Source organism: Schistocerca gregaria, chromosome 4 (genome assembly GCF_023897955.1).
Source record: "Schistocerca gregaria isolate iqSchGreg1 chromosome 4, iqSchGreg1.2, whole genome shotgun sequence".
Classification (NCBI taxonomy): domain Eukaryota; kingdom Metazoa; phylum Arthropoda; class Insecta; order Orthoptera; family Acrididae; genus Schistocerca; species Schistocerca gregaria.
The window spans coordinates 446,110,590-446,132,228 of NC_064923.1; the positions used below are offsets into that span (position 1 = coordinate 446,110,590).

A 21,639-nucleotide genomic window follows, 5' to 3' on the forward strand; every position below is an offset into this window, starting at 1 on the left:
CCTGCATTGCTGCGAAAGGTGGATATACACTGTACTAGTGCCGACATTGTGCATGCTCTGATGCCTGTGTCTATGTGCCTGTGTTTCTGTCAGTGTGATCATGTGATGTATCTGACCCCAGGAATGTGTCAATAAAGTTTCCCCTTCCTGGGACAATGAATTCACGGTGTTCTTATTTCAATTTCCAGGAGTGTATGTTGCAAGTTCGGGGATTGTGTCAATAAAGTGACTTCGGATCAGTCCCATAAATTATTGTATTTTTTAAGTGCTGTACACGAGCATGCGATTAGTTATTTAAAAACATTGATATTACCGTACAGGTAATATACTGTGCTTAATTGCATGACGACATTTTTTGTTTGGATGAGATGCATTGACCAACATTTCGATGTAAACCTTTACAAATCCAATGAAAGCCACAGAACTGGCTGAAAATGATTATCTATGTAACAAAGCTTATATTATAGGCAATAAACTGTCTTAAAAGGAAACTAGACTCTCGAATTAACACACTAAACTACACTACGCCAAATACCCTAGATGAACATGTTTTTCGTTCTTAGCTGTGTCATTTGTAGTGGATGTGCCATCACTAGTCAGGTGATCAGTCCTCGCTGTTTTGAATACGCAGACAGCCTGTTTTCAACTCTTCAGCTTCTTATCTAAATGAGTCTCAAGGCGCGAAGGAATGGCAATTTACTGCGGCATTCGGTTGTGACCGAACTGGTATACTTACACTACTATGCAACTTTCCGGGTTCATCGTACACCCATTTCATGCACCAGCCTTGAACATCATCTGCTGGCAGCTGTTTATCAGTTCAGCGGAAATCAGCCTCTTGACATCCCTGTAGTTAGATTCAGGCAAACGAGCAGAGGAGAAAGGGACTGGACGTCGAGAAACAAAATAAATCACAGTACCACACTGAACAGTTTGATATGTTAACACCAAGACTTTATTTTCATTGAATGATTTTTCTGTCTTAGAACATGACATTGAAAGAAAATGGCTTTTTGTGATGGAAACAGACTCTACAATACTTTACGGTAAGGCTTCATGGAAACTACGTATAAAAACGAGCCTATTACTTTATATATGAAGTACCCACGTGACTGCCCGACACAGCAGGAGATCCGTGTGACAGCAGTCGTTTCTATGTAAAGAGTTCGGTAATATCTACACAACAGCGCCCCGCAGGCGCTTACAATGATATGTTGAAGTTGGCGAACGCCGTCACTCATTCCTGGCTTACAGAAAAGTGCGGGCTTACGACAAAGGCGACACATTCGTCCTGAGATAGGCGCTTTATACTCTTCTTGAAATGATATGAACTTTTACCCTGTAGTAGCACATTTGTCCGAATGCATGGAGAAGATGCAAAACACAAAATTCGGGATAGCTCTTTATTATATATATATATAAACTATGTACATATTTACTTTTCTGCGACTCCTGAAATTTATTTGAGCTTATATGAGGCTATAACTGCAACAATTTGAATACAGATGTATCCACAAAATATCCGTTCATTCCATGCAGCACAGCGATAGTGATAATAAAGAGAAATAAGTGTTACGTTACAATTCTACAATATGCAGTGGTACTTAAAGCTCTTTAAAAATATTTACGTTGTAAGAAACATTAGAATAAAAAATCTTTGTATCATAACATGAAAATAATGTTACTTCTTCTTCGAGTACTCAATACAAGTCACAATACTGTGTACATTAATATCAAACATAATGAAATAAATTTAAAGCAACTGACTAGATATATGTCAAAAAACATGTTTCAAGAGTTGATAAACAACCCACAGTTCATAAACAATCTCAGCGTTTGACCATTAATTATAACAATTGCGTATTGTAATTGTAAAATGAAGGAACAAGGTTATTGTAAGGGCAGTTTGTGTTGGTTGTTCATTGATTCCAAAAATATGAGAAAAAATTAATAACTGACAAACGATTGTGTTTTGTAATTTTTATAAAAATACGACATTGTGTTGCCCACGCGAAATCTCAACAGTTAGAACAATGGCAAAGAATAATTTCAAGGTTGTTAATTGGTTTCGTATGACTATTCCTACCGCTGAATATGTTTCTCTGTAAGGGAAAACCTGAATGAAGTTGTGCTAATCGCAAGAATAGTTTACTAAATTGGATGTATACGTTGTTGAGACGTAGGTCACTTAGCACTGCTTCGAAAGGTATCTAAGTCTAAATTTTATTTATTGCTTTTATTTGTACCTCAGTCCACAGTGTCCAGTCAAGCACAGATCGACGACGACTGCATTTCAGTTTCGGCTTGTAACCTACACCGCAACTCTAGTGCCAACAACGTGACTAATAAATATTATCACAGAAGTAATAGTCCCATCTGCATATTTTGTGGATACTCTGCATGTCGCCTAATTCGTAACATCATCTTTCATACAGACACAGACACAAAATTTGTACGCACTCACGGTTCTCTCCCGGCCAGCTGCTCTGCTACAAACGCTAGCAAAATAAATAAATTAATAAATAAACAAACAATTTGCTCCGAGATCACTATGAAAGCTATGCTAACATACTTAGGCATGTGTCGCTGGTAACCTTAAGTATAACTGATATGTACACAACATCTGCTGGGTGTGTTTCAACAGTCCCATTGTCTGGGTAATATTGCACAAAGACTGGGGCTCCTTCGAGCCCCCACGAATCACAGTTCTCTCGTTGCACCAATAGCTTTCCGCCACAATCCACTCACTGGCAAGGCGCCCGTCGAACGCAGCACTCCAGTCATCCGCAGCTGTCCACCGTGCGGACACTTCCGTCTTTAGTTCGAGCGCATGTCGTCAACGTCTCAAACCGCCTTATGGCAACTCTCAACATGTCCTAAAGCAGAAGTGGAAAAATTCTAGTATTCACTATACGACTTCGAACTTCTTTGAACTTGAAAACGTGCAGAAGTTTTTTTGTGTAAAAAGTCTGATAAATCCTTCTCTGCTGAAAAAAAAAGAGTTAGCTTTACAGCAAGCAGATATTTTTCAGCGCTTTACGTAGAGTGTATCACAAATTTTGAGTTTCCTCCTGAATAATGCAAAGATGAGAGCTCTGTATAAGTTTCATAGCACTGAAGTAAAATTGAGTCCATTTTCAAGTAAGAATTTCAGTTTTTTACCACAGGCACCTGACGTCCACTGCGTTTCACAAACGAGAAGCTTGACAACAGAAATCGTGGGAATATGAAATGTATGTGTACGTGAGATTAGCAGTGAGATCCGTTCCGAGGTACAGTAGGATGCTTGTGTAGTGTTACGATGATAAAATGATTTCATACAATTATGCGCCTACCGCAGTCATGCCCTTGCATATAGCTTCTGTCAGGTTTCCTCAATTTATGCTACATCTGTGTATTGACATTGTTGAACTGTGGTGTCTATTTGGTTTAAATTTTTGCTGATCCATAATAATTTTAATTTATTTATGTAATATTAAGAAAGGTCAGAAAATTCTGAACGATATAACTGCCTTATTTACGATGTTAAATCCACCCATCCCTTCGCAGTGTTAAAAGTAAGAACCAGTATAAATGAATAAATGAAGTAACATACATGTGAGGGACGAGTTGGCGCAGTGGTAAGACATACAAGCCTCTCATTCAGAAAGTACCGGTTTAAAACGAGTTGTTTGCGATTTTCCTGGTGAGTTATAAGAAGGTTCCTGAGGTAATATAGGTTATATCAAAAAGAATAATCCGATTTTTAAAAAAATAACTGCTATGTTATTTGAAATATGTGCTTGAAAAACGAACTGTTGGAAAGAGCCATCTCTCGAGTTTTACATGGTTCCCGCTAGGTAGCAGCAGTGTGCGTTCACTTCAGTTCTAGTAAAAATGGTATCGGCACAACAGAAAGCGTTTTGTTTTCTACGTTTCGCGCAGTGCGAGTCAGAAATAACTGTTATCGATGTGATTCAGAACTTTCTTTTCCCACAGTTGGATACTGATTCGAACCACTTCATTTGCCAACAGGATGGGGCACCGCCACACTGGCATATGAGAGTGCGGGAATTTTCAAATCAAAGGATTACAGAACGATGGGTCGGGAGTTTTCATATCAAAGGACCAAATGATTCAGCCTTACATTACTTGCCTCCAATGTCACCGGACCTCACTGTATGTGATTATTACTTGTGCTGGTTTATAAAAGACTGTTTATGTGCCTCCGTTAACCAACAACAATGAATGAGCTGAGAAATCGCATAACAGCAGCTGTGGAAGCTGCAACTCAAGACATGCTCACTGCAGTGTGGGAACAGTTTGAATACTTCATTGACATGTCCCGTGCATCTGAAGGTGGCGTATTGAACACCTTTCAAGAGGTATGAAAAAATCTTTTGAAGTTCCCCGTTAATCAGAAAACAATATTCATTGTATATGTTTATTAGTTTCAGAAATGGAATGCAAATCGGATGATTCTACTTGATACACACTGTATAATGGCCGATACTTTCTGTAATAAATGACTTACCGAACTCCGGCGATGATAATGAATGCAGGATGCTAACCATCACAAAATTTAAATCATGAACTTCTTCGAACATTTCGGTGAAAAAGTGCAAACCGCGGTTGGATTCATGGAAGAATTTCGGAAGTTCATTGAATACTGGAAGCAAAGAGAATCGATACAGAGGCAAATGGGGAACTAGAATGAGACTCAGCCAGTTAAAACAGGTCGGGAAGTAACAGTCACATTTCTTTTGCACGGATGGCAAATACGGAGCACTCACCTAAACTTATTTATATCACATTTCAATCTCATTCTTAAATCGTTTAAAATGTACTAGAATTGCGAGTTAACTTTCGGTAATATAATTCTGTACACTGATTTTTAATAACAACTGCATGCAGTATCTTGTAAACAAACTCATTGCTATGGCAGGGAAGTCTTACGGTCGTAGATAATTCACGTTAACTGTGCGAAGCTGAGGTGCGTCTTTAGTTCAAGAATATGTTTTAACACCAGGTAATGGTGTTTCATGGCGTCATTTCCAAACCGAACCGGGATTGTTATACGAGGATTTGGACTGCCACCTTTCAGAAGAACAGTGTCTTAACCACTGCGCCACCTCGATTGATCCAGTGTCTTGTGTTCTGCACTACATTACTCAGTCGTCGATGTGATTAGGAGTGAGAGCATATGCAAGGGTGTTTGCGGTAGACATATAAGTAGGCAGACAGGTGCGTCACCCCGGGTGTGGAGTAATTTAATTTTGAAACGAGTATATAACACAGAACGTGAGTAGTGAGTCGTCTTTTCGACGGGGAGAAAGTCTTCGTGTGCGAGTGAAGCCTCCGCGTACGAGTAGTCCCAGTCGACGCGGGGAGTGAAATGTTTGGCACTTTGGAGTGTGGTGGGAGGGCCGAGGCGCTCAGATGCAGTGTGGGGTGGAGGGAGGGGCGAGCGCCCCCCCTCCGGCCACTTGTCAGTGCTGCGCCGCGAACTTCATGCGCTTCTGCTTCTGGCGCTGGTTGCAGAACCACACGCGCACCACGTTCTTCTTGAGGTCGAGCTTCTCGGCGATGGCGGCGATCTTCTCGCCCGAGGGCCGCGGCTGGACCGCGAAGTAGGCCTCGAGCGAGCGCTTCTCGGGCGCCGCGATCGACGTCCGCTTGCGCTTCTTCTCGCCCGCCGGCAGCACGGACGGCGCGTCTGGGTCCCGCCGCTTGTTCTTCGCCTGCGCCTCCGCCTCCTCCAGCCACGCCTGCAGGATGGGCTTGAGCGCGATCATGTTGTTGTGCGAGAGCGTGAGCGACTCGAAGCGGCAGATGGTGGACTGCGACAGCGCGCCCACGCCCGGCAGCTTCAGGTTGGCCAGCGCCTTGCCCACGTCCGCCTGCGTCACGCCCAGCTTGATGCGCCGCTGCTTGAAGCGCTCCGCGAACGCCTCCAGCTCGCGCGGGTCCTGCAACAGCCGCACATCGGTGCTCAGTCTCTGCTTCACACGCGAATATTCTGACCCAATATTCATTCCCAGATATACACTATTGGCCATTAAAATTGCTACACCAAGAAGAAATGCAGATGATAAACGATATTCATTGGGCAAATACGTTATACTAGTACTGACATGTGATTAAAATGGTCCAAATGGCTCTGAGCACTATGGGACTGAGCACTGAGGTCAATCAGTGCCCTAGAACTTAGTTCACGACCGAAGCAGGATTCGAACCTGTGACCGTAGCAGTCGCCCGGTTCCGGACTGAAGCGCCTAGAACCGCTCGGCCACAATGGCCGGTGACATTCACCCAGTGCATAGATCCTGAGAAATCAGTACCCAGAACAACCACCTCTGGCCGTAATAACGGCCTTGATACGCCTGGGCGTTGAGTCAAACAGAGCTTGGATGGCGTGTACAGGTACAGCTGCCGATGCAGCTTCAACACGATACAACAGTTTATCAAGAGTACTGACTATCGTATTGTGATGAGCCAGTTGCTCGGCCACCATTGACCAGACGTTTTCAATTGGTGACAGATCTGGAGAATGTGCTGGACAGGGCAGCTGTCGAATATTTTCTGTATCCAGAAAGACCCGTACAGGACCTGCAACATGCGGTCGTGCATTATCCTGCTGAAATGTAGGGTTCGCTGGGATCGAATGAAGGGAAGAGCCACTGGTCGTAACACATCCGTAATGTAATGTCCACTGTTCAAAGTGCCGTCAGTGCGAACAAGAGGTGACCGAGACGTGTAATCAATGGTACCCTATACCATCAAGCCGGGTGATACGCCAGTATGGCGATGACGAATACAAGCTTTCAATGAGCGTTCACCACTCTGTCGCCAAACAGAGATGCAACCATGATGATGCTGTAAACAGAACCTGAATTCATCCGAAAAATGACGTTTTGTCATTCGTGCACCGAGGTTCGTGGTTGAGTACACCATCACAGGCGCTCCTATCTGTGATTCACCGTCAATGGTAACCTCAGCCATGGTCACCGAGCTGATAGTCCATGCAGCTACAAAAGGCGTCGTCGAACTGTTCCTGCAGATGGTTGTTGTCTTGCAAACGTCCCCATCTGTTGACTCAGGGATAGAAACGTGGCTGCACGATCCGTTCCAGCCATGCTGATAAGATGCCTGTCACGTCGACTGCTAGTGATACGAGGCCGTTGAGATCCAGCACGGCGTTTCGTATAACCCTCCTGAACCCACAGATTCCATGTTCTGCTAACAGTCATTGGATCTTGACCAACGCGAGCAGCAATGTCGTGATACGATAAACCGCAATCGCGATAGGCTACAATCCGACTTTTATCAAAGTCGGAAACGTGATGGTACGCATTTCTCCTCCTTACACGGGGCATCACAACAACGTTTTACCAGGCAACGCCGGTCAACTGCTGTTTGTGTATGAGAAATTGGCTTGAAACTCTCCTCATGTCAACGTGTTGTAGGTGTCGCCACCGGCATCAACCTTGTGTGAATGCTCTGAAAAGCTAACCATTTGCATATCACAGCATCTTCTTCCAGTCGGTTAAATTTCGCGTCTGTAGCGCGTCATCTTCGTGGTGTAGCAATTTTAATGGCCAGTAGTGTAGCAAATTGTCTGTAGGATAAAACTTCATGGTGGCATCTTAAAACTCTCTTTGGGATTGGAACTCTCTTACAACAACTTGCTTTTCGACGTCGATGATATCGGCACTGCCGCAGTGGTGACAGCTGTTCCCGTCGGATCATCGAACTTTGCGCTGTCGGGCTTGACTAGGACTAACATGGGTGACCTTCCGGTTTTTCCGATAGCTGTTAGCTACCAGGAAGCAATCAGCCCTTGTGGGGCCAATTGAGGAGCTGAGTAGCAGCGGTTCAGGTCACAAAAACTGACAACGGCCAGGAGAGCGGAGTGCTGACCATAGACCCATACGTAAGCACATCTATGGACGCCTGTCGGTTGAGGATGCTTCTGCGGTCGGTCAGTACCGTTGGGCTTTCCGAAGCCCGTTCGAGCTGAGAGTTTTCGAAGCCAGTGCTCTTATCGGCAATTCGATTTATCACAGCTTTTCCCACGAAGGGAAAGGTTCTGTGTTTGTGGTCTGTTAAGGACTGTACAAGATGTTCGAGGATCATTCTAAAAGTAAACAAGGATTATGAAATATTGCGTCGATACTCGGCGGAACATAGACATATTAAAAACTGAAATATGCAGTACTTGTTATTGTTACTGTCAACAAACACCAATCACAGGATCCTGACCTAGCCCTTAAGAATCAAACACAGTTCCATTGTTTATTTATTCATTTGTTTATTTAACCTGAACCGATTAAGGCCATCAGACCCTCTCTCACATTGGACGATCGTTTCACACATACAATATATATTACACCATAGGTACCTAAGAAAATAGTATGACACCTAGCTAGTTAAGAAAATAGAACGACAACTGGTATCAACATGATTTGATTATCTGCCATTATGGTGTGAGTAAATTTTACTTACTATTAGCTAACAGAGTCAATACTGGCATTACTTGTACTACTGCAGCTGCAGCCACTAATACTGATAATAGTAATAACAATTATAATAACATAATAATAATAACAAAAATAATGAGAATAATTATGACGCTAATAACAATTATGACAGTTGTAGATAAAAGAAGAATTTGCAGGTCTACAAAATAAATGTTTTCTGATATAGCAATTTTATAGAAAAGGAAATCTGAGGAGTCTATATAGGCTAAGAATACTGGGAAGTGCATACTGGATCAATGATAATCTTATTGTTGCTTTAGTAGATACGTCATTATCGGATTCTGAAACTGGAGATGTCATTTAGTCCTCTAATATAATGTGGAAGCTGTTCCAGGGTCGAGGTATTCACCTTATAATGCAAATAAAAGCTAATGTTAAATAAGAGTCCTATGATACCAGACGGTATCGATAACTTCGGATGAATAAAAATGGCTGCGCATATATATTATTCATAAAGACTAGTTATTCCACACTTAGATATTTCTGTTCTACGTATCTGAATTAATGCTGAAGCATTGCTCTTAAAATTCTGTAAATTCAGTTTTATTAACTTTTAAAGATGTAACACCGACGGCTATTAGCAAATATGTAAACACTTTGGCGTAAATGCTATATCTCTGTTCTTGTTTGTTGTTGCGCTGTCTTGGCGGGAGCATATTTATAATAGAGTTAGCGGGAGGTAGTAGTATTAATCAGAAGTGAAGTTCTTCCACAGAACTGCTGAAAGCAGATGTATTTTATGTTACTACCTCAGAGTGTGAAATATTGCTGGATATAATTATTTAAAACTTAGGAAATTGTTTTGATTCAGTCATCTTTGGAAGCCACCTGAATGTCATGATGATTTCATCAGCTAATGTTCCTTTGTGTGAGAACTGCATACGTGACCAGCATCCTGCTCTACAGAAGACAACAAACGACCAACGAAATAATCAGCTAACTAATAACTTAGAATTTTAAATTTGGCAGTGCAGTTAGATGCAGCTTAATTTAAAATAATGCTCAAAGTCTGGTTCGAAGACAAACCACTGAGTATTCTGCACTGAAGAAGCGCATTACAACCTTTCCTAAAATAGTAGCAGCCTGTTAGTATTATCTCACGGTAAGATAATATGTTTGTTATAAATAATATAACTGTTCTCCACCCACATTCCATCGACTCCTCCCTTCCCTTTAGGTCTCCTCATCACATCCACCAGATATTTTCTCCATACAACGTAGTAATCTACACCATTATTCAACTCTCTATTGTTTTGAGCTATGGATCCTTATACCTTTCATCCTTGAGAGTAATCTAAAGTTTAGTTGTTCACAACTTCTTTGTGTATTTCATTATGCTTGTATTTTTTTGTATGGATATATTTTCGTAAAAAAGACACATAAGTTTGTGAAAACAGTCTTTGTGGTGCTGGAAGCCCTCGCTGATGTTGTCTGGACTATCTGTTTAGCGTTGTCAGCCGACAGCCTCTTCATAACGAACAACAAAATAAATGTTGATGAGTGATATCGATATTACTGATTTCAATTTTTAAAATATGTGAATAAAAATCCTAATTCAAGATCACTGGAACTCATATTTTTGATAAGTAGTTTCAGCTCATTGACGAACCATCAATAAAACTTTTGAAACGTATCCCATGTATACCAGCCGCCAATGTGATAATCTGTTTAGCTGAATTGTCATGTACAGTCAGAGAACTCACAGCCGTCAGGCAGTTACTTCCTTGTCCCTGTAGTATTGCGCCGTGACACACATGGCTAGTGACTGACTGTATGTAACGACGACGACCTTCTGTAACTTACGCATGACAATAAGAGTGATTCAACTCAATAGATTATAACTATGTTTAAAGCCTGGTGACTGGTACACATGAAAACAAGTAATAAAAATTTTACTGATCTGAAGATGGCTCGTCAATGAACTGACACTAGTCATCAAGTGAAGAAATTCCAGTGGTCTTTACCAAGGATTTTTTATCCTCTTATTTTAAGACAATATATCGCGTATCTTCCGTAAATTTCAGTTTTTAAAGTACAGATCGTTTGACCTTTTAGATCTGCCCCATCCTCGCCACCATGTCACAGGCCTTCCTTATCCGTTGGTGCTGGTATTTACGCCAACAGTGAACAGGAATCGTTTCTTGGTGTTTTACGAGTATTTGTCCCATTTTAAAATGTGTGACAGAGTTAACGACCCCACCAAGCGTGGCGTTCGTAGTGTAATAAGGCTTCCGAATAGGAAATAAAAAAGTCCACCTTCTCGAAATTTACAGACAGCTAATCACAATTAATGGAATTACTATGAATGAAGTTTCAGTTCGAAAATGGTTCCTCATGTTTAATGGCGGACGGACGATTATTCATGAAGGACGATGAGGCTAACCTCTAGCTGTGACTGGCAGACTCAAATGAAGGGTTGTGCAAAATATTAAACATGATATAAATATATACATTTCATTACAGACAGATTGAGCTGGTGCTATCCTGAAATTTCACAGTTAGTTCATTATCAAAATTACCGACTTGGGTAGCCACGTGCTTTAGCACGCTTCTTTCGAGACTCGGGGAGACGCGCTGGCCCCAGACCGAATCCGCTCGGTATACCGACCAGCCTGGATGTGATTTTTAGGGGCTTTCCAATATCTGGTTAGGTGAATGCCGAGCTGGTACCCACGTTCCACCTCAGTCATACGTTCGCATACTTTCGCATGGGTAACACTAGACAGATGGGGTACACATATTCCGTCCCAGGTGATTGATCGGGGGGGGGGGGGGGGGGGCGGTGACTGGATCATCTGCTGCCCTCCTACCGCCAACACTGCCAAATACAAAATGACTCAGGATGAAGAAAAGAAGAAGAAGAAGCCGAGGAAGGATGTTTTTACGAAATTGTTAGTGGGGTGATTTGGGCTATGGAAAAGCCAGAGAAATCCTGAGCACCAGAAGGGCTATAGCCTCAGTGTTTTGATCGATTAGCAAGACCTCATCGACTTTAAGTCTAGGAGAGATACCATAAATGAGGGGCCCTACTGTCAAACCCTGCACCGAATACGCCATTCCGTTCAAAAGAAACGGCACGGATTATTTCCCAGCGGGACTGTGCTTCTTCACGATAACACTCGCCTACATTCTGATGCGTCGAAGAATAATTTTCTTCTGCTGTTTAACACCGGTTAACTCTCATCGCAATGAGAGCAGTTGTTTGACAAGAGCAAAGGAGTGACCTGGTTAAACTATCTGGGGCGTTCTGCTCCACAACAGTGATAGCACTGTGCGTGGTGATTAGGAAAACAACTGATGCTACTGTCACATATTGGGCAGCGACGTACTCGCTAGTAGACTAGACCATGTTAGACTGATAACCATTGTACCTATTAACAACAAGCACGAGCTCAAAATGTGTTGAATGGAGACCTAGGAAAGTCAATGAGAGGTGACCGATAAGGGACGATTTCCCCGACGTCTCAGAGCTGTTAAGAATAGAACTTGTCGAACCCAGCCGCGGCATGGTGCATTTATTAACTGGAGACAGACCTCACACCGTGCACTTAAACCGTGTGAGTCTAAGTCACACATAAAACTGCAAAAAGGTTGAAATGGCTCCAAGCACTATGAGACTTAACATCTGAGGTCATCAGTCCCGATGACTTAGAACTACTTTAACCTAACTAACCTAAGGACGTCACACATATCCGTGCCCGAGGCAGGATTCGAACTTGCCACCGTAGCAGCAGCGCGGTTCCGAACTGAAGCGCCTAGAACCGCTTAGCCACAGCAGCCGGCGTCACAAAATTGCACATGTGACGAATTAGGAACCCCAGAACACAGTGCGTTGGAAAGTAGACCAGTGGAATGATCTAAATAAATTAGCAGACAAAATTCTGAAGTATCTTACAAAAAATAACTAAGCTCTTTGTCATACAGAGGGCAAGTGAATATCCAGCAAAACGAGAGAATCGATGAGATGGTAGGAGAAGAAGAAGACACATTAACTGAACTCCAGACACTTTGACAACATATGTTTCATTTAGAGACATTAGGTTAAATAGAGGTCGGTCATTATTACCTAAATGCCACTTTAAAACTGTACATATAAATACCGTAGAATTTTTGGCAGTGCCAGTGGATTGTTACCTAAGACATAAACCTGTACATAAGCGTACTTATACCTATATTATACCCAGCAAGTTAGATCTAGCTCAATCATATTGTCTTACCAGTGACACACAAGAAAGTATGATGTCTGGAGATCAACGTCTCAATTATATATATCGCGGTATTCACTTGCAGACATCAAACGGACGCCTCTGACGTTTACCCTATCTTGGTTTTTTTTCTCCTAAGTTATCAAAAAATTTGTTCACATTTACCTTTCACGGAACTGTTATTTTATTTCAAATTCAAAGAAATGGCGGACATGGGCAACGGTGTCTGTGAAAACATGTTTTTTTTTTTTTAATTGTCCGCATTACATCCCGGATTAGGCCCCTAACTATTAGATTTTTCCCCAAACTGAAAGATTTTTGGGCGGAAAGCAGTATGGAAAGAAACGAACTTAAAGAGGACGTCAGTGATTTGTTCGTAAACTTAGCAGCAGCTGGGTACGCAGTAGACATAGGAGAGCTTGTGTTGCGCTACAAAAATTGTTTGATCTGAACGGCGACTACGTAAAAGAAAAAAAAAGCTAAGGTTTCAACATATCTTGTGTAATACGTTTTCTTTCATTATCTCGCATAAACATGTCTTAAGAAACTAACATTCTTCATTTTTAGAATGACCTTCTCATTAAAAACGTATACAAGATGAAACCTAACAACACCGGCAAAATTTCTAAGGCCGTTCAGAGATATATTCGGAGTATTTTACTACAAGGGGTCCATCATCTCTTGTGGATCGTTATAATTCAAAGACGTCATTGTGGACTGAATCTTTTACTCTGCAGTGGAGAGTGCGTTGTTTTAAAATTTCCTGGCGGATTAAAACCGTGTGGCGCTCCGGGAATCGGACAAGGAACCTAGCCTTTCGCGGGCAGTGTTCTTTTCTGATTGCAGTATCCAGCCACGACTCCCAACCACCCACCTTGTGTGGAAGTGAAACATGGACGATAAATAGTTTGGACAAGAAGAGAATAGAAGCTTTCGAAATGTTGTGCTACAGAAGATTGCTGAAGATTGGATGGGTAGATCACATAACCAATGAGGAGGTATTGAATAGAGTTGGAAAGAAGAGGAGTTTGTGGCACAGCTTGACTAGAAGAAGGTATTGGTTGGGAGGATATGTTCTGAGGCATCAAGCGATCACCAATTTAGTATTGGAGGGCAGCTTAGATGGTAGGTTGCTGTAAGTACTGGGAGATGAAGAAGCTTGCACAGGATAGAGTAGCATGGACAGCTGCATCAAACCAGTCTCAGGACTGAAGACCACAACAACAACAAGAAACTATATTTTTGGTAAGCATTACGTGTGGTAGGCATAGAGAATCTCGTAAAGAAAGTAATGAAAGTAATGTGTAAAGTTAGTGTTTGCGTAATAAAAACAGGTAATACACGTCCAGAGAAGTATAAAGCAAGCATAGGCATTTTATAAGGCTGCGAATGCACCAGTGCTATTTAAAATACGTGTAAATAATTATCTCCCGAAATGGTCCGGTAAATATAAGAGAATGGGATTAGAAACTGTAGATGGAACGTGTCTGCACCACTTACCATTTTGTGATGAACAAGCCATCGTCACACAACGGAAGGATTCAAGTTATATATGTAATCAGCTGGCAATGAAATATAGTTATCAAAAAACAGAATATCTTACTAACCAACTGGATGAGCTGTACAGAGAGAGGAAATTCGAAAAGCTGGATTTCTGGAGAAGATCAGCAGAAACCTCAAGGAAAAACAATACAAGGAACACCGAAGCGATAAACATAATGGAAGTGGAAGAAGAAATATGTGTTTCAGTGCATCGAAGATAATTACAGTGGTACGGACATGTAAGAAGAATGGAGCAAACAAGAACATCAAAACTGGTACCCCAGGTGGAAAACTGAGGGAAGAGGGAGAGTTCGACCGATGATTACCTGTCCCCAAAAAACGTAGGTGACAATGAGAAAATTTTGTGCAGAAGAAGGAAATACACCAGATCGAAGTAACTGGAGGGAGATAATGGAGATAATGTTGAATATTTGTACACTGAAACGCCAAAGAAACTGGTATAGGCATACGTATTCAAATACAGAGATATGTAAACAGGCAGAATACGTCGCTGCGGTCGGAAACGCCTGTAAAAGACAAGTGTCTGGTACAGTTGTTAGATCGGTTACTGCTCCTACAATGGCAGGTTCTCAAAACTGAAGTGAGTTTGGACGTGGTGTTGTAATCGGCGCACGAGCTAGAGACGCAGCATCTCTGAAGTAACGACGAAGTGGGGATTTTCCCGTACGAACATTTTACGAGTACAGTGAATACCGCGAATCCGGTAAAACATCAAATCTCCGATATCACTGTGGCCGGAAGAAGATCCTGTAAGAACAGGACCAACGGCGTCTAAAGGGAATTGGTCAACGTGACAGAAGTGCAACCCTTCCGCAGATTGGTGCAGATTTCAATGCTCGGCCATCAGCAAGAGTCAGCGTGCGAACTCTTCAACGAAACATCATCGATATGGGCTTTAGCAGCCGAAGGTCCACTCCTATACCCTTGATGACTGCACAGAAAAGCTTTATGTCTCGCCTCAGTTCGTCAACACCGACGTTGATCGCTGGAAACATGTTTCCTGGTCGGACGAGACTCGTATCAAATTGTATCGAGTGGGTGGATGTGTACGAGTATGGAAACAACTTCATGAATCTATGGACCCTACATTACGGTATGTGTCTGTTCAAGTTAGGCAACGGCCTTGCCGCAGTGGCTACACCGGTTCCCGTGAGATCACCGAAGTTAAGCGTGGTCGGCACTTGGATGGGTGACCATCCAGGCCGCCATGGGCTGTTGCCAATTTTCGGGGTGCACTCAGCCTCGTGATGCCACTCGTGGCCTGAAGACGGAGTGCTGTTCAAGCTGGTGGAGGCTCTGTAAGACTGTGGGACGTGTGCAGTTGGAATGATACGGGACATCTGATACGTGTAGATACGAATCTGGCAGGAGACACGTACGTAAGCATCCTGTCTGATCACCTGCGTCCATTTATGTCCATTTTGCTTTCCGACACATTGGGGAAATTGGAACAGGACAATGCGATACGACACCCCAGACACCCAGAAGTGCTACAGAGTGGCTCCAGGAACACTCTTCTGAGTTTAAATACTTCCGCCGGCCATCAAACTCCCCAGAAACGAACATTATTGAGCATATCTAGGGTGCCTTGCAACGTGCTGTTGAGAAGAGATCTCCATGCCCTCGTACTCTTACGGATTTATGGAGAGCCCTGCAGGATTCATGGTGTCAGTTTCCTCCAGCACTACTTCAGACATTAGTTGAGTCCACGCCTCGTCGTGTTGCACCATTTCTGCGTGCTCGTGAGGCCCCTACACAATATTAGGCAGGTGTACTAGTTACTTTGGCTCTTCAGTCTACATTTAATAAGTCGACGTAAACATCACACTCAAGGATTAAGCCATAAACGGTCGTCACATGGAACGTTGAATGTGCTGAGTTTCTGACGTCATGGCGTAGAAAAACTATGTTGGGGAGTCTGCCGGCCCGTAACTGGCTTCAATCCTTCTCGCGAAAGAAATTCATGGGGGAAAAGGAGAGACGCTGTAGAATTCTGCAACGAAAGCTTTTAATACAGCTACTGTAAAGCGTCATAAGTAATGACACAGTTTTGACAACATCATAATAAATGTAGACTTATGAAGATCGGTTGAACATAAAATGGATGTACTCTCTGGAAGGCATGTTTTGAGGCGCAATTTGTTGACGTGGCGTGTCGGAAAAAGGATGCCATTCACTGTCGTGGACGCTATAATTTTGACTTCACACGCTAAGAGCAATTTTCTGAACTACGCCCGCGAGTTGCCAAAGATTGCCCGTGTCTGGTTTAGAGCAACATCGAAGATATTCTCCGCTCTTATTTAAAAATAGACCATTGAGACGGAAGAACGTCACCTACGTCACACGCACGCCGTAATTCACACGAGATTAGGCAGGTGTATCACTTTTTTGTCTCTTTAGTGTATATTCATTGTAATAAGTTGAGAGCATCTTGTGATGTTGGAGGGAAAGCTCTGGTGTGACAGGGAGCCGTATAATGAAGTACACGGACAGCAGGGTAGACACAGCGGGTAGAAGGCGTGCGGCTACGTACCGTGTCGGAGTCGGGGTGGAGGCCGGCGGCGGCGGCGGCGGCGGCGGCGGCGGCCATGGCCGGGTGGTGCGCGGGGTGGCCGGGGTGGGCGGGGTGGTGGTGCGCCGGGTGGCCGTGGTGCGCGCCGGGCAGCGGCGGCCCGTGCCCGTGGTGGTGGTGGTGGTGCGCGTGGTGCGCGTGGTGGCTCGCCATCACGTTGCCCATCGGCCCGTACACGGCTGGCGCGTGCCCGTGCACCTGCTGGCCCGCTCCCGCGCCGCCCCCGCCGCCTCCTCCGCCTCCGCCGCCGCCGCTGCCGCCTCCGCCGCCGCCGCCCCCGCCACCGCCGCCTTCGCCCATCGGCGCCAGAGTCGTCATCGAGGTGCTCGAGATGGGGTCCAGCATATCCAGTCCCTCCATGCCGTGGTGTCCCATCTGCAGCATCCACAACTGCTTGTCAAGCACCGCCTCCCGGCCGTCCTGCGGTCACAGAAACGAGACACGCCTCCGTTTAGTGCCCGTCCTGGACTTAGGTGCTACTTGGCATCGTCATTAATACAACAAGCACAATTTTGATTAACTTCTCACGGTTGGGATTCACAGTCATATAACATTTCTTAAAAGACATCATAATCACCGTTGACTGTATAAAATATTTATTGCTGCTATGGAGATTTCGGCCTTACGACCATTTTCAAGTAAACTGCAAAAGTTACATTCTGTCAGAATATAATTTTGACGACGACATGAAATAATGGTTCAAATGGCTCTGAGCACTATGCGACTTAACTTCTGACGTCATCAGTCGCCTAGAGCTTAGAACTAATTAAACCTAACTAACCTAAGGGCATCACACACATCCATGCCCGAGGCAGGATTCGAACCTGCGTCCGTAGCGGTCGCTCGGCTCTAGACTGTAGCGCCTAGAACCGCACGGCGACTCCAGCCGGCATGAACTCGTGTCAGATAGTTTTATATTCTGACAGACTCTAACTTTTGCAGTTTACGGGAAAATGGCCTTAAGGCCGAAATTGCGATAGTAACAATAAATATTTTATACAGTCAACAGCGACTATGATGTCTTTAAGAAGTACAATTTTCATCATACACATTATCCAAATTAAAACTGGCCGTAAAAATATTTTCGGCACTTCATATTCTTAAAATCAAGAAGATTCATACAGTATTTGACCAAAAGTATCTGGTACATCCCTAGTAAAGCGATATAGACGTCACGAGAGGTGGACCCACCAGTATAAAAGTAGGCGGAGAGTATTGCATTATCACTAGAAAAGCGGTAACAGCTGATTGAATCGATCAGGACTCAGAACGTGGACTAGTCATTGAAGAGCCATAGATAGTGGACTAGTCGTTGAATGTCACCTGACTAACAAATCCAAGAGCGACATGTCAACCCTTCTAAAGTTACCAAGTCGACTGTCGATGATGTGACTGTGAAGTGCAAACGAGAAGGGGTTACCTCAGCGAAACCAATACCAGGCGGACTTCATATACTGAGGAAGACGGACCATCGAGCATTGCAGGGGAAAGTTGTAAAATTAGCATGAAATTAACGGAAAGATCACTCGTCAGTCGCAAAGTGCTGCCAGCAGTCCACCAAGCACAATGGCCGACTATCTCCCCAAATGCAACACAGTAAGAAAAGTTTACGCTGTGTAAGGATTCACGCCACTGGACAATGAATGGCTGGAAACGAGTGATTTAGAATTCAGGAATCACACTATATCCTCTGGTAATCCTATGGAAACGTTCCAATTTGTCAAAACACTGGAGAACGTTACCTACTTTCATATGTAATGCTATACGGAGAATGTGTGTTACGGTGTGGGGTGCTGCGCATGATTAGGGCGTGGTCCTCTCGTTGCTCGCAAAAACGCTAATTGTGGCAGGATGTGAACACATCTTACAGCATAGTCACGTCCACAACTACGGATCGTGTATAAAATTAAAAATACTCTTATTTGTAAAAACCTTTTTCTTCTTATTGGTGGTTCATGTAGATCAAAACATTAACTGGTAAATTCACTACCTGTAAGTAGTGAAGCACTTTAGTTCAGCTACTATTGCATTAAGATTTAATACAGCTGTAGGTTACATCAAAACGAAACACTTGTTTATCCTGTATATTTCATTCCACTAATGAGTTACTGAATCATTTTTCGGAGGAAAGCAACTTACAGACATACTATTTTCAGAAACTTTTTGTAAGAAATCACATTTTTCTCCTCAGCTGTTCTTAAATGTATTTATTCACATTCGCTGTTTCGTTGTATTATGCCATTCTCATTACAGCTCTAACAACATAAACTGCTTAAAGACAACTTCAACTTTAAGAATACATTACGTTTTCAAGACTTTCTGTGAAAAGCAAATTATCAATTTTTTTGTTTCCCTATCTCACTATTATGTGCATCTATGTCCCATCATCATTTTAAAAGAACATTGTCCTCGTGTTAGGCACTTTCACATATTTCATATGCATAATGAGACAAAAGTTTCCGTCACCTATATATAATGACACTGCTCTCCACGAAAACGAGAACATAATGTCAACCGAGAAACATGACATCGACTTGTTCACGATTTGTGTGGTTTCAAACGTGAGACGATAACTGGAGATATGTCTTGAATATCTAGCGATTTCTGTGCATGCTTTGGGTTTTCGGTTAATTTTCATCCTCCCTCTGCGTATTCTGCAAAATCAAGTAAAAACATCGTGTTATCTCATTGTTGCCTATAGTTGAATATGAATCTACTGTATAACGGAAATGATGCTTAAATTTATAAGCTGTTCAGTTGTAGATATAATACTTTAAAACGAAAGAAGTGAACTTAATTACTTAGTTTAAATAAATATAATCTGTAAAAGCTGTTTAAGTATTTCAGTCCTCTGTTATTAGAAATCGGCAGTACCCGTAAGAGAATTCTAGACACCATATCGGCATATACCGGGGCTGAACAGTGCAATATAGTGTATCCCTGTATCTTCAGTAAATATTATTAGTATCACTAAACGTATCACTCATTTTATAACAAGCTATTTCTGTTTCCGTTGCGCTGCACAGGCGTTAACTTTTAAATTCGGTTGGGGCGGTTACCAAGGCTCACGATTAATTTTGAAAAGAGCCCTTCGGCTCCCTGAGCAGGCGCCTTTGTGTGGGAGCTTGCGAACTTGGGGGCATGAAATCTTTACTTCTGGCAGCATCACACATTCCACGGGACCCAAGGCAAAAGAGAGGGCACCTGCCACCGTGTGTTAACAATGTGTCTTGCTCCAAAATAAAAATTTGATGCTTACATAAATAATGTAATAAATAATTTATGAACCCAACGGATCCTAGGGACGGTACATTCAACGCGTCATGTATTTACTTCATTTTATTTATTTATTCATCGAACGTGATCAGATTACGGCCTTCAGGACATCTTTTACACCCCTACAAGGATGCGACTGACAGAAGTTATCCTCAGTTTTTCCTTACTTACTCCCAGTTCCTCATTCTTATGTGTTCACTACACCGAGTTTCCTCTGAAGTTTATTCTAGCTATTCCACGCTTTGTACCTTTGTAGCCTCTCTGCACTGGTCTATTGACTGCTACATCGATTAGTTCTCTGAACACGCCCTATCTTGACTTCTGCTTGAGATCTCACCTTGCGAATACTGTATAAATAATCTTTCATTATGCGATTCAGCAACGGATTTATTCCGTTCCTCGCTAATCCTTTAGTGTCCTCATTTCATCACCACGTTAAACTGCAACGTTAACTGTAATATATTAACATTCTGTTTTTGTTTTTCGCGTTTATTCATTCATACGATCGAACTCGATTTCTCAAATACTGATTTCCCTTTTTTGTGTCATCAGTCTTCTGACTGGTTTCATGCTGTCCGCCATGAATTCCTCTTCTGTTCTAAACTTTTCATCTTGATGTAGCACTTGCAAGCTAGGCCCTAAGTTATTTGCTCGATGTATTCCAGCCTCTGTCTTCCTCCAGTTTCCACCCTCTACTGACACCTCTAGTATCATTAGGTTACTCGTTGATGTCTTAACCAAGTCCTATCATCCTGCCCCTTCTTAATGTTTTCTATATATTCCTTTCTTCGACGATTCTGCAGAGAACCGTCTCATTCCCCACCCTATCAGTCCAGTATTATTTGATTCCTCAGACCCGTCACTTACTGAATCTTCTCTAATTCGCCTTACACAGCATTCTTTCATAAGTATTTGCTCAAATTTACGCCATTTGTTCATTAGTTCTTGCACTAGATTACATCATTTTTGCTTTCTGTTTCAAACAATGGAGACTCCAGAATGGAATATTACCAGTACACGTGAAAGGATAGATTGCTACTCACGTGAAGATCACACGTTGTGTTCGAGTTACACTATGTGATCTTAAGTATCTGGACAACTGGCTGAAAATGACTTGCAAGTTTGTGGCTCCCTCCTCCAGTAATGCTGGAATTCAATATGGTGATGGCCCACTCTTAGCCTTGATGACAGCTTTCACTCTCAAAGGCATACGTTCAGTCAGATGTTGGAAGGTTTCTTGGGGAATGGCAGCCCATTCTTCACGGAGTGCTGCACTGAGGAGAGGTTTTGATCTCAGTCGGTGAGGCCTGGCACGAAGTCGGCGTTCCAAAACATCTCACAGGAATTCTATAGGGTTCACGTCAGGACTCTATGTAAGCCAGTCCTTTATAGGGATTTTATTATCGTATAACCTCTCCGTCACAGGCTGTGCATTGTGAAAAGGTGCTCGATCATATTGAAAGATGTAGTCACCATTCCCGAATTGCCCCCTCAACTGTGGGAA

General features: G+C 42.9%; 1 protein-coding gene across 1 annotated transcript in view; it reads right to left on the reverse strand.

Moving 5' to 3' along the window:
* Positions 1–938: 938 nt before the first annotated feature.
* LOC126267364 (inhibitory POU protein) overlaps positions 939–21,639 on the reverse strand; it is a 449,384-nt gene continuing 428,683 nt past the window's right edge. The window contains exons 5-7 of the mRNA XM_049972505.1: positions 17,126–17,234; positions 16,821–17,068; positions 939–5,948 (exon numbers count right to left, since the gene is read on the reverse strand). Coding sequence (XP_049828462.1) covers positions 5,469–5,948; positions 16,821–17,068; positions 17,126–17,234 — 837 coding nt within the window. The 3' untranslated portion in view covers positions 939–5,468. The remainder of the gene's footprint in view (positions 5,949–16,820; positions 17,069–17,125; positions 17,235–21,639) is intronic.